The sequence below is a fragment of the Eurosta solidaginis genome, chromosome 5 (genome assembly GCF_040869045.1).
Source record: "Eurosta solidaginis isolate ZX-2024a chromosome 5, ASM4086904v1, whole genome shotgun sequence".
NCBI classification, from domain to species: Eukaryota; Metazoa; Arthropoda; class Insecta; order Diptera; family Tephritidae; genus Eurosta; species Eurosta solidaginis.
The window spans coordinates 236,306,956-236,323,518 of NC_090323.1; the positions used below are offsets into that span (position 1 = coordinate 236,306,956).

Below are 16,563 nucleotides of genomic sequence, written 5' to 3' on the forward strand. Positions count from 1 at the left end.
TATTTGGGATGCGTTTTATGGCTTACAAATTCTAAACGTAGGAAAAAGGGTTTTCTTTACGCTTTGAAGTTTAAAGATAACCTTTCTTACTATTCCGTAGAGACTGCTTCGTCTGGGACATATCCCTATAAACTGCATCCAAGTAAATCAATCTCTGCTCCACATTTATGACCTGAAGATGTTTTATTGCAACTAGAGACCTTAAAAGAATCTTTAGCATACGGCTCTGATTTAATTCCAAAAGGTTTGCAGAATATATCTACCAGCTTCGTACTGATCTGTTTAACTTCTCCTTAAACCAGTGGTGTATCCACGGTTGAGGGGCTGGGGAGGTTGGTGGAACTGGGGCAAAGTCCAAAGGAGCACCACGCAAATTGGAAGACAAGCTCAGACCAAAATCTCTCTGGAGGTTATCGCGCCTTGCACTTATTTATTTATTGTAAAAATTCATATCATAAATTAAGCAAAAATGTCTTTTGCTATTGCAGGAAATTCCTCCAATGTTTATTTTATGAGAAAGTGCTAGTGCTTAAACGTATTTTCCTTCCGTGTGGCGAATAAAAATCTGGCTTAGAAGTACAATGACAATGTCAATAGTACGGCCATTCTATGGAAAATCGTTAATTCTCGCCGATTTTCGTACTGCTCACCTTATTAATGTTCAACTAGTATCGCCTGTGGGCGAAATTCGATTAACTTGTATTTTTTTCAACTCAGTATATGCATCCAGTGTTGGGGCTAGTGCAATAATGCGTTAATAGTTAAGCAGTGAGTGGAAATATAACAAACTGGTCTAACTTACTTAAATTTTTCATTAAAATTTTGAATTTGATCTAAGACGTTGTACTTTTTGATTGAATTTTCTTAAATTTTCTACAAACTTTTCAAATGTATTTATAACGTTTTGGTATGGAGCTCCTATATAAAAATATATAAAATATATAAAAATAAAATATATAAAAAATATGTAAAATTAAATGAAATTGACATAGAATTATGGTGAAATTACTTTAAATTGAATTGAAAAATAGCTTTTTCCACACCACTCGGGAGGTCCCCGTTGGCGCGCTACCGAAGTTAGTTTTGGGTGCTCGGTTCCCCAGTAGGCCTATACCACCCGTACATATATGTACATATATCACTCATTTACTTCAATAGTGTCATAATTCAAAAAAACACGAACTTTTAGTTAACAAGTAAAGGTGTCTAAGTTCGGGTGTAACCGAACATTATATACTCAGCGTGAGCTTCAATTTTACGTTTCATTTCAGATAAATAACGTTTCTACATAACACGTGACCCCGCCCGTTTAAAAATAATGTCTCCCCATTTCCTCTTACAACAAAACTTGATAAGTGAAATATCATTGATTCAAAACTATTTCTTGCTAAGTTATAGCTTATTATTCTAGTCTACGACCCTTTTAAACTTGTTTTATATCTAAGTTGCCGTGGTCTTTAACCGATCCCGTCCATTTTTACTAGAAATATTTTCTGCTATAAGGAAAATATATGTAATTAATTTCATTACTATATGTTAATTTTTCTTCGAGTTATGGCTCCCGAAACATAGAAAATTGCTTAGTCATACAAGAGGCGGTACCACACCCATTTTCAAAAATTTTAGTGTTTTCCAATTTAATGTTATAATTCAATTTAGAAAGTAAAATTCTATTGACACACAGCCCTTTTTCGCTAAGATATTTTCGTCTACGACCCTTTTAAAAATCGTTTATATAAAAGTGGGCATTAGGGGTTAAGCACCCGATTTCGTTAATTTTTCTTCAAAGCATTCCTTATACTAAAGGCAACATCTCTACCGAATTTTGTTACGATAGGTTTAACGATTTTTTATTTATGATTAATAATATTTGTAAAATTGATTTTATAAGTGGGCGGTGCCACGCCAATTTTCAAAAATTTTCTCAAATTTTTATCAAGAGTCGCAATATCAGTCCACATGTCAAATTTCAACATCCTAGGTGTATTATTTACTAAATAATCAGGTTTTTTGTGTTCTAAAATTTTATATATATAAAAAGTGGGCTTGGTTATCATCCGATTTCGCTCATTTTCAATACCAATCTATTCTGAGTCCAAATAAGCTAGTGTACCAAATTTGGTGAAGATATCTCAATATTTTCTCAAGTTATCGTGTTAACGGACAGACGGATGGACATGGCTCAATAAAATTTTTTTTCGATACTGATGATTTTGATATATGGAAGTCTATATCTACCTGGATTCCTTTATACCTGTACAACCAACCGTTATCCAATCAAAGTTAATATACTCTGTGTGCAAAGCACAAGTAAGGAATGCTAAGTTCAACCGAACATTACATACACAGCTGAGAGCTTTGGAGACAAAATAAGGGAAAATCACCATTTAGCAAAATGAACCTAGGGTAACCCTGGAATATGTTTGTATAACATGGGTTTCAAATGGAAGGTATTAAAGAGTATTTTAGTGCGCCATAGTTCTGTAGGTGGACGCCATTTCGGGATATCGACATAAAGGTGGACCAGGGGTGACTCTAGAATGTGTGTTTGTACGATATGGGTATCAAATTAAAGGTATTAATGAGGGGTTTAAAAGGGAGTGGCTCTTAGTTGTATATGTGAAGGCGTTTTCGAGATATCGACCAAAATATGGATCAGGGTGACCCAGAACATCATCTGTCGGGTACACTCAGAGAATAAATCGTTCTAAAAGGAACGAAACAAGTTCAAAGTTAAGAACATTCGTTGACAAAAGTCTGTTAAGTACGTTTTTTCTTAACTCGTGACCGATGGGCTTGTTTTAAGAACAGTTTTTTCAAGCACACCGTTAGTATTTTATGACCATTTTGGTATTGATGTGTGAACCTTCTGTGCTCATTTCAAGCACTATTTGTGCTTAAAATAAGGTTTTTCGCTCTCACGCTTCGAGAACGACTTGCGGTCGATTTAACAGTTTTCGTTCTCAATTCAAGAACGGTTTGGGCTTGATCATTGATGGGAGGGGCAAGTATTTTTTTTCAATAGGTACCCATTTATTTTTTATTAATACTAATTTTTTTGTCATAAATAAAAAATTTAAGAAAAAATGCATAATATGCATCATAACCGCTGGGCCACTACGACTGCTTACTAGCTTGCGCCAAATGTTGCATTTAACATTGTAGTACACATGAATTTTACCGCTTCTTTTTACTTGAACTTAATTTAAGAATATTGTTCTTAATTTAAGAACATTGTTCTCATTAATAGAACATTTGTTCATATTTTAACACCAGCCGTTCTCTTTTCAAGAAAATGGTTGTCAGTTCAAGAACAAGGTTGTTGTTTTGAGAACAGGTTGGTCGTGTTTCAAGAACAAAAAAGTAAGAACATGAAAATCTTTAATTGAGTCCGGTGGTGCTGGATTTTAGAACGCCGTTTTTCTCTGAGTGTACCGCTAATTTATTTATATATGTCATAGTCAACAGCATTCCTGCCAAGATTCCAAAGGCTTTTGATTTCGGTCGCGGGTTCGAATCGAGCTCAAGGCCTAACAATAATTTTTTATCATTATTATTGTTATGATAAATTTTTTCTTAATTGAAAAAATTTTTAAATTAGAATAGAAGAAAGAAAAAATTTAGACAACTGCCAAAGCTCGTTGTATAGATCCATTTCGGGAACTGCTAAATTCCTTCATCGGCAACGTTTAGGCGCCGCTGCTATAACCATTCAGCCATCACAGCGGTTTTTTGTTTGTCTTCATTAATCCTACTTCTATTCTGGTTCGTGCCAATTGATATTCACAACACTGCGACATCTGTTGTAGAATGGATGTGAAAATTGGACTTGTTTGATGGCAATGCTGCCATAGTGTCATATTTTATTGACACTTTTTCCCCGTGCTCTGGGATGTATTAAAAATTTGTGTTGTTATATCGGCCTACTGATTTGTAAGATCGATTTTGTAAGATTGATTTCGTCCTGCAGAAGTTTTTCATTTTCTTCTACTTAATATGGTAGGTGTCACACCCATTTTACAAAGGTTTTTCTAAAGTTATATTTTGCGTCAATAAACCAATCCAATTACCATGTTTCATCTCTTTTTTCATATTTGTTACAGAATTATGGCATTTTTCGTAATTTTTGATTTCGAAAAAGTGGGCGCGGTCATAGTCGGATTTCGGCCATTTTTTATACCAAGATAAAGTGAGTTCAGATAAGTACGTGAACTAAGTTCATTAAAGATATGTCGATTTTTGCTCAAGTTATCGTGTTAAAGGCCATGCAGGAGGACATACGGTCGACTGTGTATAAAAACTGGCCGTGGCTTCAACCGATTTCGCCCATTTTCACAGAAAACAGTTATCGTCATAGAATCTAATCACCTACCAAATTTCACAAGGATTGGTAAATTTTCGTTCGACTTATGGCCTTAAAAGTATTCTAGACGAATTAAACGAAAAAGGGCGGAGCCACGCCCATTTTGAATGTTTTTTTTTTTTTTGTATTTTGTTGCACCATATCATTACTGCAGTTGAATGTTGACATAATCTACTTTTATACTGTAAAGATGTTCAATTTTTTGTTAAAATTTGACTTTAGACATTTTTTTTAAAAAGTGGGCGTGTTCGTCATCCGATTTTGCTAATTTTTAGCACACATATAGTAATACGAGTAACGTTCTTGCCAAATTTCATCATGATATATTTAACGATTGCCAAATTACAGCTTGCAGAACTTTTAAATTACCTTCTTTGAAAAGTGGGCGGTGTCCAAAATTTTACTAATTTTCGATTTTGCGTCATAAGTTTAACGCGCCTACCAAGATTCATCGCTTTATCCGTCTTTGGTAATGAATTATCGCCCTTTTTCGGTTTTTCGAAATTTTCGATATCGAAAAATGGGCGTGGTTATAGTACGATTTGGTTCATTTTAAATAGCGATCCGCTAATCCTGTACCTGAAATACATATGTATGTGAATATAAGTAAACAGGAGTAAATTTCCAGAAGAGAATTTAGGCCTAGTTTCTCTTCTAATTTACGTCGTGCTCCCTTTAATTTTTCCTACAAATTGGTGGGACTGATCCTACAGATGAACTTTCACTGAGAAATTTTTTATTGCTGAAATCCACTCAAAATCACTGCCGAGTGGCGGCTCTGGTTAGAAAAGGTTTTCTGAATTTTTGAAGTTACTTTGTCTGTGGTTTGAACCCAGAATTTTTGGAGGAGGTGGAGCACGCTACGACATATAAGTGTAGGGGGAAATCGAAATTTGAAAAGTGCACATGTGACGCGTAAAAACAATTTATTTGTAAACACAATTTTTTTTTCGAATAAACGTTTTTAAATGTTGTTTGTTGTTTTAACAAATCTTGATACAACTACTTGCAAATATGTTTGCTTTTGATTTTTGTTAATATTAATAATTTCGCTGCAGTTTCACCTGACTTACTGGTGTCCCGTACAAACGGATGCTTTTGCGATTTTTTATGCACATATAGAAATATTTGAAGAGCAGGTTTCTATTTTTATTTGCACGTGTACCATACAATCCTAAGTCACTAAAAACTTTGTGTGAAAAAGTTATAGTTTTTCTTTAGTTGACACCTAAAAATGAAAAAATGTTTACGATTTTGTCCCGTACCAACCGTGGAATGCTCTGTAGCAATTATTGTGAAGAGCGGCTTTAATATTATCAACATCGCTAGGTGCTACAACGCTGCCTCTCTTTAAGAAGACGTAGATAACTTCCCTATAGAATCTGCGCACTGCCTCAACATTAGTTACCAGATCGCCCTTTTCGTTATGGCAGAAATATGACCCGAGTTTGAAACCTTCCGTTTTTTCGATCGGGTGACTGCCATGCAGCTTTATGGATTTTTAAATTTTAAACTTTGAGCTGGATATGAAAATATTTCGGGAAATAGCGAAGTCGATGAACCACATTCCATTTATTATTATCTGAAATCGCTGTTTAAATGTATTTTTGTGAACAATATAAATTTCTACATCGCCTAATACATGGACAGAAGCGGTACAGACTACAGATTTGTATGTGTGTTCTATATGTGTATTTTTAATTTTTATATAGAAAGTAGGCGTGAAAACCGATTTTGTGACTCTTGTCTAGGGCAACTCTCTTTTGAAAAGTAAAGTATACATAATATCACAACATCTTCAACCCTTTTTGAAGACGATGCAACAAAGATTTTCGAGTGACCTTAGTAGGCGTCGCCATGACTTTTTTCAAAATTGTCAAATACAGTTTTTAAGTCAACCTTATGAAGTTGATCATATAAACTTTGAGCAGTGTAGCCTTATAAATGACGGAAATCTCTTGTAAAGTATTGAATTGTCACAGAATTATATTTTATTTTCCAATAGTATTTATTTTTTACAGGAGTATTAGTCGAGGTCAGAAAAAGTAGTATGTTGAATTTCATTAGAATACATTTCTTTAAATGACAGTTATTGCAAAAAAAACGTGTGATGATGACGTGTATTTGATGACGTGTACTTCAACCTTGCCAGATCGGCCGCTTAAGCTCAGCTTAAACTTCAGTTAGAATAAGTTTAAGCGTAGTTTAACTGACAAACTGAGTTGAACTTGTACTGAAAACCCGGGCTTAAGATAAAAATATTAACGAAATTTTGTGTAAACAAGTGCTAGTATTAATTAATAGCCAATCAACCGGCTATAAAAGGTTTAAGTGCTAGTATTGTTTTTAATTTCTTGTATTCTAAAATGGATACATGTGTTGTTTTTTTCAAACAAAGTGTTATTAAGCGCGTGCAATTTTGCGTACTAAGGGATTATTTACCGGCTCCAGTTAACGCTAACTTGTGCTTTTTCTGACAGATCTACTTACGATTTTTGTTAAATAAAGTGTTAGCTTTAGCCGAGGATGACGAAAACGGCCTTACAAACATGCGAGTTAACGAGAATATCAGTACAAGCATAGTCTGTGCTTAAAAGCTGGCTTTTATGTAAGCACTTTCCGCTTATAACTACTGCAGCTCATGCATAGTACTTATATCCAGCAAATACTGTGCTGCGGTTTGCCTAAATACATACTTTTGTGAGAAAACTATACAAATAACTCCATAGTACGCCACTTAACTATACTATAACAGCCTGATTCTAATGTGGTAACAACTTTCTTCACCACGGCAACTTTCTTCATGTGGTAACTGTTGTACCCTTTTGGTATTCTGCCCACGAAAGTAGCCGGATAATTGTTTACCCACTAAAATAGGTGGTAACATCGATGTAACCACACAAAAGCTGTTGTTTAGAAAAAGGCAATACTGAAAAATAAAGAATTGTGAGCGCAAATAAGTAAACATAATAGTAAAAAAGTGTTGCCTCTTGCTATACATATTTGTTTCCATGTACTTTCACAGTATATATTACAATATAGCTATGTAAAAACGTATTCATGTATGCACATATGTATATACACATCGTCCCGTTTATTCGTTAACATCGTATCTACGAGTGACACATCGTCGGAAAAGCCGTGGCGGAACCATACACAGTAGCACCATGGTGACATACCTACAAACATAAATAAAAATTCCATGTACTTCGTTTTTGTAAATTCGATGGACAAATGTCAAAATCGTACTGCGCCGAAGTTGATGTATCAAATTAAATAAAAAAAGTTTTTATTCAGCTGTCCAATGCTGCCACCTTGTATCGTTCCGCCATGGGTAAAGCGAAGAAACCCAACTTTTAAATTTCACCACAGACGTTTTTCGGTGATGACAGCGTTACCACTTTGGCCAGAATCGCGAATAAAACAACTGGTAACGATTTTCGGTTACATAATGTTCTGGGTACTATTTTACCGGTAACGCTAAGAATCGGGCCGTAAATAAGCAAAAAATTACCATTACTTTTATCAGTCTAAATTTTCTTGAACAGCAGCAATATGAAATCGATCATAGCTTTGTCGCTCCTGTCATCCTACATAAGAGACCGAGACGGTTGTTACTGCTGGATGGTACCGCGGTACAATGACATTTTTCATAAAGATGCATTTAACACAAGCTTATGCATTCCAATAACATCGCCACAATCAACCAAGATGTTGCGTTTGTAAATATGAAGGAACTACAGACTTAGCAGTTGAAGTTTATTACGTCTTGCTCATTCACATACAAAATTTCGCGAAACACTGTTGTAAACATTCTCCCTATTCAGCAAAAATACTTGCTAACATATTTTGTGTCGTGATCGATTGTTATATTGCAGTTTTTAATAAAATAATTTCACTTGCAAAGTGTGCCAACACCCTTAGCCAAACCAAATGTCAAATTCTTCTTCTTATGATTTGCTTGGAACAAAATTTGGGAGATGGCTACCCATTCTACCATTCTCCATAAAAATGAGTGCAATCTACTCATAATGCATAAACTTGTGTTAAACTCATCTATATGAAAAAGTGCTTATGTGTGGGAGCTATAATGCAATCGCTGGTTCTCAGACTTTACAGTTTGCAAATTTTAAAGCAATCTTGAACGAAGCATGTACAGCTACCTGTTGTGAATCTTTCATATATGCTAGTAGAATTTGTACTGCTACTCCCAGTTGTGTATCTATTAGTGCTGGTGATTCTGGTGGTGCATTGGTGTTGACATCTTCAAACATTTAAGTTGGTATTTCATCATATAATACAGCCGAAGGATGCGATGTTGAATTACTAAATGGATATACTCGTGTTCCTCACTACTTATGTAGATTGGATTAAGGGCAACACAGGTCTTAATGTTTGAAAATATAATTAAAATAAAATTTTCAAATAATATACTGTAACGAATTTAGTGCAATTCCGCTTATTTGCAACCTTCTACTAACGTTCGTATCGCTAAACTGTTGAATAAATAATTCCAATATTCAATAATGCAAAATGGTCTTTATTATAGTACTTCACAATAACACTTATACTTCGCAACCAATAGTGTGCTTAAATCAAAACTGAATGCTCATGCCTCAGCTGGTGCTGCTTTTCTACTCTTCGGTTTCCTCGTTCCCATACATCTAGGCGTTTCTTCTTCTAGAATTTACTACTTGTTTACCAGCTATGTATAAACTCACCAGCTATAAAGTACAGATGCACGTTTATAGCTTTTCATATGCGCGTGTATATGTGAGTGACACCTCCACCGATGATTGCATACTTTTGTGAGCATCTCAGATATATGCATGTGTATGTGTGAGAACTACTTTGCTGATGATTGCATACTTTTGTGAGCATCTCTGCGCTATGTACATATGTATAGACATAATGATTGATTTGTTTATGTAGATACAAATCACTGCTTAGTATCGGCTTAGAGATGATAGTATCCCTTAGTGTTGCTAATATTCGCCACAATACATAAAACTAATTAAAATGTATTTTTAATTTTACTAGCATAACGTCCGATGCCTCACTACCTTTAAATCTAATATAAAAATTACTCCGAAATAAGCTAGTTATACTTCCTTGCGCCTATTTCCCTAAATATGTCTCTGCATTTTTTGTGTAGCTTATTGCCCCTGTTACGGTTTACAACTCAACTTGCAAAAGTGATTTTTTTATTAATAGCAAAATGGATATCAATTAAATAATATTAAATTTATTTTATAACGACGAAAATTTTGGTGACATGTCGCGAAAACGGAAATAATTCGCATGATCACTCCAATCACTTGGAACTACCAAGCACCAAGTAAGAAAACGTTTAAGTGACAAATGATGAGCTTCTAATGAAGTTATTTTGCAGATTTGTAAGTTATTTTCGGTTAAGTAAGGAAGAATATTGCTCGAGGGACGGCTGTACCCCTTTTTTAAAACTACACTCCTTGCTGACGGCAGATTTCAAAAATGCTGTGGAAATGATTTTAGTGTTGGACTGGACAACATCTACAGTTAATAAAGAGGTTTTAGATATTGAGAAGCATATTTGTGCGAAGTGGATTAAAACCCATATGACTCCAGAGCAAAGCGCTACAAAAACCGCATTTTACTCTAAAACAGGATTCCCAGGAGTAGTGGGTAGTATCGATGGGACTTACGTTCGCATAATTTACCATATTTCGGCTACATCCGAACTGCGCCCTGCCTCGTCAAACTTCGGTATGTCGCTCCAGAAGGTCAAAAACCACACCGGATACCCTGGGTTCAAATCCCGGGCAAATAACATCAAAAATTTTAGAAATAAGGTTTTTCAATTAGAAGAAAATTTTTCTAAGCGGGGTCGCCCCTCGACAGTGTTTGGCAAGCGCTCCGGGTGTATTTCTGCCATGAAAAGCTCTCAGTGAAAACTCATCATTCGGCCAATTTGTAGGGAAAAGAAATAGGAGCACGACGCAAATTGGAAGAGAAGCTCGGCCTTAGATCTTTTCGGAGGTTATCGCGCCTTACATTTATTTTTTTATTTATGTGTACAAAATTGGTGATTATAAAGTTTGTTTAAATTAATTTAAAAAAGGTTTAATTACTCTCTTCCCATTTTTTTTTTTAATTTTTTTTCGGCAACGTTTTACAAGAAGGTGCCTCATCTAATTTTTTTCAAAAACTATCAAAGGTGGTATCAAAAGGCACATTTCGACATCCGTTTTAAGAATCTGAAAACGCAAATTAAAAATTTTATTTCTATCGAAAGATATTTTCAAAAACCCATAAAATGGCCCGAGAGGGTCCAAAATATGAGGCCCGATCCATAGCTTTTTTTGCACAAAAAATCTTTCTGCGTTGGCGGCCTTCGGTCGCGATTTGTAAAAATAACCCTGGGTGGGTCCAACACCTTTCTGCATTGGTGTGTAAAGCTGGAAAAATACAGCAACCATATGAAAATGTGAGCCGAAATGATATGACAGAAATAAAATTTTTAATTCTTGCTTTCGGATTCTAAAAACAGAAGTCGAAACGTTTCTTTTGGTATCAACTTTGAAAATTTTTGTTAAAAATTAGGTGGTGAACCGTCTTGTAAAACGTTACCTTTTTTCCAAACAACTGCAAAATTGTATGAGACAACTGCTAGTAATCAGTTGTCAGATTTTGATGTCTTTGACAACTACACCAACACAAATCTGTAAAGGGTAATGCCACAAACCGACATTTTTTGTTTGACAAGTTGAGTTGTAATCTGTAATAGGGGCATAACTCTTACCCTTACTCTCACCGTTCTCTTCTTTCTTGACTTTCCCTCAATCTGTCTCTCGCCTTTCTTTGTAACTTAACTGTTGCTCTTAGTCTCACTGTTCTGTTCCTGCTTGCCCGATTGAAACTTTGGAGTTAAGGTGAAAGGTTAAAATCTATACGAAGTATCCGTAATCGAAATAAAATAAAAATCTCGATTGTTGCGCAACGAAATACCTATTTATTGTGAATTACCGAAATATATTTATTTATGACAAAATATTGCATACTATCCCATAGTAAGCCAATGAACTGTACTGTAAATAAACCAAAATAGTCAATGCTTTATTCAGTCTGAATTTGCTTGAACAGCAGCAACATGAAATCGTTGATAGCTTTGGCGCTCCTATTATGCATCACCACGGCGTTTGAAATTCGGGGACCTAGAAATACACAACGTGAACGCTTGGGGTCTATGGTGAAAAAGGTAGTTCTAAGTTCACGTATAGCAAATGGTCAAACGGCTGCTGCTAATGAATTTCCTTATCAAGCTGGTTTGTTGTTAAATAATGGTGAACATTTTTACTTTTGTGGTGGATCTCTAATAAGCAATGAATGGGTGCTGACGGCTGCTCATTGTACTTCAACGTAAGTTTTGAATTATATGTACTGTATGTTTTAGGGTGTGAGACAATTGGCGAAAAGAAAAATTAATAAGTTGATCACCCAATAACGTACTTTCGATACGCAATCACATCTAGTCAATCCTTTCTATTTCAGTGCTGTGAAGGTGTTCATATACTTAGGCAGCATCACTCACTTATATCCCATTGTACCCATGGAGGTAGACAAATGTGACATTAAAGTTCATTACGCATTCGATATGAAAACTGGTAGAAATGATATAGCTTTGATCAAAATTCCATTTGTAATTTATTCAGATGCCATTCAACCGGTGTCCCTACCAAAATGTGCTGCAAGCTATCCCACTTACATTGGTGAAACTGTGGTGGCTTCTGGATGGGGCTGTACCTCTGATAGATCCAAATTGTATTCACCTGTTTTACAGTTTGCCAATTTTAGAGTGGTCACGAACGAAGTATGTACTGATGAATATAGTTCATCTCTGATCGATAACGAACAAATTTGTACTGCCACTGTAAATCGTATTGGAATTTGTACTGGTGATTCTGGTGGCCCATTGATGTTGGCATCTTCAAAGCTTCAAATTGGTATTGTGTCTACTGGTTCAAGCAAGGGATGTGAAACTGGTGCACCAGCTTTACATACTCGTGTCACTTCCTACTTGGATTGGATTCGAGCAAATACGGGCTTAGGCTTTAAATAATAGAAAGTGCTTGTATTCCTAAAAATTATTTGTTCAAAATAGCAAGATTTAATAGACTTAGTAGAATTTTCGCTGATAACCCCTGGCGAAAACAACCTCGCATCATAACTAGAGATTTCCACCTCGTTTGTCAGCTACTTAATTTGCACAGCTGAAAATCGTGGTGAAATTCGCATACGCCTGAAAGTTTAAAAGAATCGTGGTGAAAGTCGCATATGTCTAAAAGTATGCAAGGACGTGCATTGAGTTGGGCCTACAACGAGGTGGAATTCTACAACGCCTGCAACACTCAGGAGGCTAACCATGAAGGTACGGCCTAATCTTCTAAATAGTTCGACTTGTGCGTTACGTAGCTCAAATTTTTCGATCAAACATTGCACTGTCACCGAGTTTTAAACTACATTTCAGGTTTCAAGTCTCTAGATATCCAGGAAGTTAGCGGATTTTTTTTTTTGATAAAATATTGCACTGTCAACGGGTTCTGACTTACGGCCCAAGTCTCATGGCTCTAGCTCATCGGAAAGTTACTCGAAAATCGATCCCAAGATTCCCTCTGTTTTTAAAGGATGTGCAGTTATCTTGACTAGCACGCCACCTAGCGGAACTTTGTTTTCTATAAATTGTATTGTCACCGGGTGTCGAACTATGTGCTAAGTTACAAGTCTATAGGATTGAAAGATTCCCAAATCAAAATTAATTTTCTTAAAATATCGATCCATGCGCCACCTAGCGGATATTTTTTCACTTGCATTGTAAAGTCTGTCAGATCTAAACTAGGTTCTAAGTATCAAGTGTCAAGCTCAACGGGAAATTACCGAAAACGACTTTTCCGTGGGTCAAAAAATCGTATGGAAATGAGGGGACAAACATGAAAGCGACTTAATATAAAGGTAGAAAAAAACTTAGAAAAGGAAAGCGAATAGACTATTGAAGTGCTATTTGTATGGCATGAAGAAAACGCTTCGTCATCCGTACCTCAAACCAACGCTGAGCTCAAATTTTAAGTACGGTTTTAATTTATTATAATAAAAAAAGCCTTTGAAATATGTTCATTCTTAACAGATAAGCTTATAACCAAATAAAAGTATTTGATATAATGAAACCTTAGAGAAATGCATTAGAATTCGATTCGTCTTTATTGGGTTACTGATCTGGGAACGGGTTTTTTCTGGATTTTTCGCACTAGGAATTTCTTCTCAAAACAATAACATTTTTCTAAAAACAAAAGAAACCCCTTTTTAATATACATGGACATTTTCTTCATTATAAAAATTCCGACCAATTTGTAGGAAAATTAAAAAGGAGCACCACGCAAATTGGAAGACAAGCTCGGACCAAAATCTCTCCGGAGGTTATCGCGCCTTGCACTTATTTATTTATTTAATTAAAAATTCGTATCATACATTGAGCAAAAATGTCTTTGCCTATTGCTAAAAGTCCCTCCAATGTTTATATTCTGAGAAAGTATTTTTTGCCCGTTTATTTCATATTTGGCACGTTGGCAGCCACGATCGCTGGTGCTTGAACGTATTTTGCTTACGCGTGGCGAAAGAAAAACAATGACAATTCAATGGTACGGGCATTCCATGGAAGATCGTTAATCCTCGCCTTATAAATTTTCAATGTTAATATATTTGAAATGTGTACTTAAGTGGAAGAATTTATAATTTGTATTAGCTTGAAAGGAATGAAATTAAAAAAAAATTGTATAGCAAATTTAATTGAAAATCAAATAGTTCTCTAAAACTCATTAGCAACCTTTTTGTTATACCTTAATATTAATCAGCTGAACAAATGAACATTTTGTTTCTCTACATGGACTAAGCCTGTACCTGAAATACATATGTATGTGAATATAAGTAAACAGGAGTAAATTTCCAGAAGAGAATTTAGGCCTAGTTTCTCTTCTAATTTACGTCGTGCTCCTTTTAATTTTTCCTACAAATTGGTGAGATGAACTTTCACTGAGAAATTTTTTATTGCTGAAATCCACTCGAAATCACTGCCGAGTGGCGACTCTGGTTAGAAAAAGTTTTCTAATTGAGAAAACTTGTTTCTGAATATTTGAAGTTACTTTGCCTGTAGTTTGAACCCAGAATTTTTGGAGGAGGTGGAGCACGCTACGACATATAAGTGTAGGGGGAAATCGAATTTGAAAAGTGCACATGTGACGCGTAAAAACAATTTATTTGTAAACACAATTTTTTTTTCGTATAAACATTTTTAAATTTTGTTTGTTGTTTTAACAAATCTTGATACAACTACTAGCAAATATGTTTGCTTTTAATTTTTGTTAATATTAATAATTTCGCTGCAGTTTCACCTGACTTACTGGTGTCCCGTACAAACGGATGCTTTTGCGATTTTTTATGCACATATAGAAATATTTGAAGAGCAGGTTTCTATTTTTATTTGCACGTGTACCATACAATCCTAAGTCACTAAAAACGTTGTGTGAAAAAGTTATAGTTTTTCTTTAGTTAACACCTAAAAATGAAAAAAATGTGTACGATTTGTCCCGTACCAACGGTGGAATGATCCAGTAGCAATTATTATCAACATCCCTAGGTGCTACAACGCTGCCTCTCTTTAAGAAGACGTAGAGAATCTGCGCACTCCCTGAACATTAGTTGCCAGATCGCCCTTTTCGTTCTGGCAGAAATTTGACCCGGGTTTGAAACCTTCCGTATTTTTCGATCGGATGACTGCCATGCAGCTTTATGGATTTTTAAATTTTAAACTTTGAGCTGGATATGAAAATATTTCGGGAAATAGCGAAGTCGATGAACCATAGCAGTATTTATTTTTTACAGGAGTATTAGTCGAGGTCGGAAATAGTAGTGTGTTGAATTTCATTAGAATACATTTCTTTAAATGACAGCTATTGCAACAAAAAAACCGTGTGATGATGACGTGTATTTGATGACGTGTACTTCAACCTTGCTAGATCGGCCGCTTAAGCTCAGTTTAAACTTCAGTTAAAGTATACTGAAAAGCTGTAGAAAAAGTTTAACCGTAGATTAACTGACAAACCGAGTTGAACTTGTACTGAAAAACTGGGGTTAAGATAAAAATATTTACGAAAATTTGTGTAAACAAGTGCTGTATTGTTTTTAAGTTCTTGTATTCTAAAATGGATACATATGTTGTTGGTTTTTCTTTTCAAACCAAATGTTATTGAGCGCGTGCAATTTTGCGTGCCAAGGGATTTTTTCACCGGCTTCAGTTAACGCCAACTTGCACTTTTTCTGATAGATCTACTTACGATTTTTGTCAAATAAAGTTTCAGTTAGCCTTAGCCGAAGATGACGAAAACGGCCTTAAAAACATGCGAGTAAACGAGAATATCAGTACAAGCATAGTCTGTGCTTAAAAGTCGGTTTTTATATAAGCAGTTTCCGCTTATTACTACTGCATCTCATGCATTTTTAATGGTACTTATATCCAGCAAATACTGTGCTGTGCCTTTTCGCAATACATACTTTTGTGACAAAACTAAGTATGCAAATAACTCCATAGTACGCCACTTAACTATACTATAAATAAGAAAAAATTACCATTACTTTTATCAGTCTTGAACTAAAGAAATATTAAATCGATCATAGCTTTGTCGCTCCTGTAATCCTAACTAAGAGGGCGAGACGGTTGTTACTGCTGGATGGTGCCGTACAATTTCTAATGCAACCGCTGGTTCTCAGACTTTACAGTTTGCAAATTTTAAAGTAATCTCGAACGAGGCATGTATAGCTGCCTATGGTGAATCTTTCATATAGGTAGCACTTGTACTGCTACTCCCAGTTGTGTATGTGTTAGTGCTGGTGATTCTGGTGGTACATTGGTGCTGACATCTTCAAATATTCTAGTTGGTATTGCATCATATTGTAACGAATTTTAGTGCAAACCCTCTTATTTGTAATCTTCTTCTAACGTTCGAATCACTAAACTGTTGAATAAATAACACCACTATTCAATAATGCAAAATGGCCTTTATTAAAGTACTTTCAAAAAAATAACACTGCTACTACTCGACAGATAGAAATCAAACTGATTGTCGCGCCTCTACTGTGGCGGCTTTTTATACTTGTGATTCCTCGTTTGCATA

The 16,563-nt window shown here is 35.3% G+C and overlaps 4 protein-coding genes across 14 annotated transcripts in view; 3 read left to right on the forward strand and 1 right to left on the reverse strand.

Annotated features, from left to right (window-relative positions):
• The window catches only part of fry (Protein furry), a 470,099-nt gene that overhangs the window by 354,741 nt on the left and 98,795 nt on the right, over positions 1-16,563 (forward strand). The gene's annotated exons all lie outside the window — the stretch shown is intronic.
• The window catches only part of CNMaR (CNMamide Receptor), a 239,781-nt gene that overhangs the window by 193,304 nt on the left and 29,914 nt on the right, over positions 1-16,563 (reverse strand). The gene's annotated exons all lie outside the window — the stretch shown is intronic.
• Positions 1-16,563, forward strand: part of LOC137252858 (collagenase-like) — a 30,768-nt gene that overhangs the window by 2,491 nt on the left and 11,714 nt on the right. The gene's annotated exons all lie outside the window — the stretch shown is intronic.
• LOC137233835 (collagenase-like) lies at positions 11,490-13,545 on the forward strand. Its single transcript, XM_067757309.1, has 2 exons — positions 11,490-11,761; positions 11,894-13,545. The coding sequence occupies exons 1-2, from the start codon at positions 11,493-11,495 to the stop codon at positions 12,459-12,461; spliced, it is 837 nt and encodes a 278-aa protein (XP_067613410.1). The 5' UTR covers positions 11,490-11,492; the 3' UTR covers positions 12,462-13,545.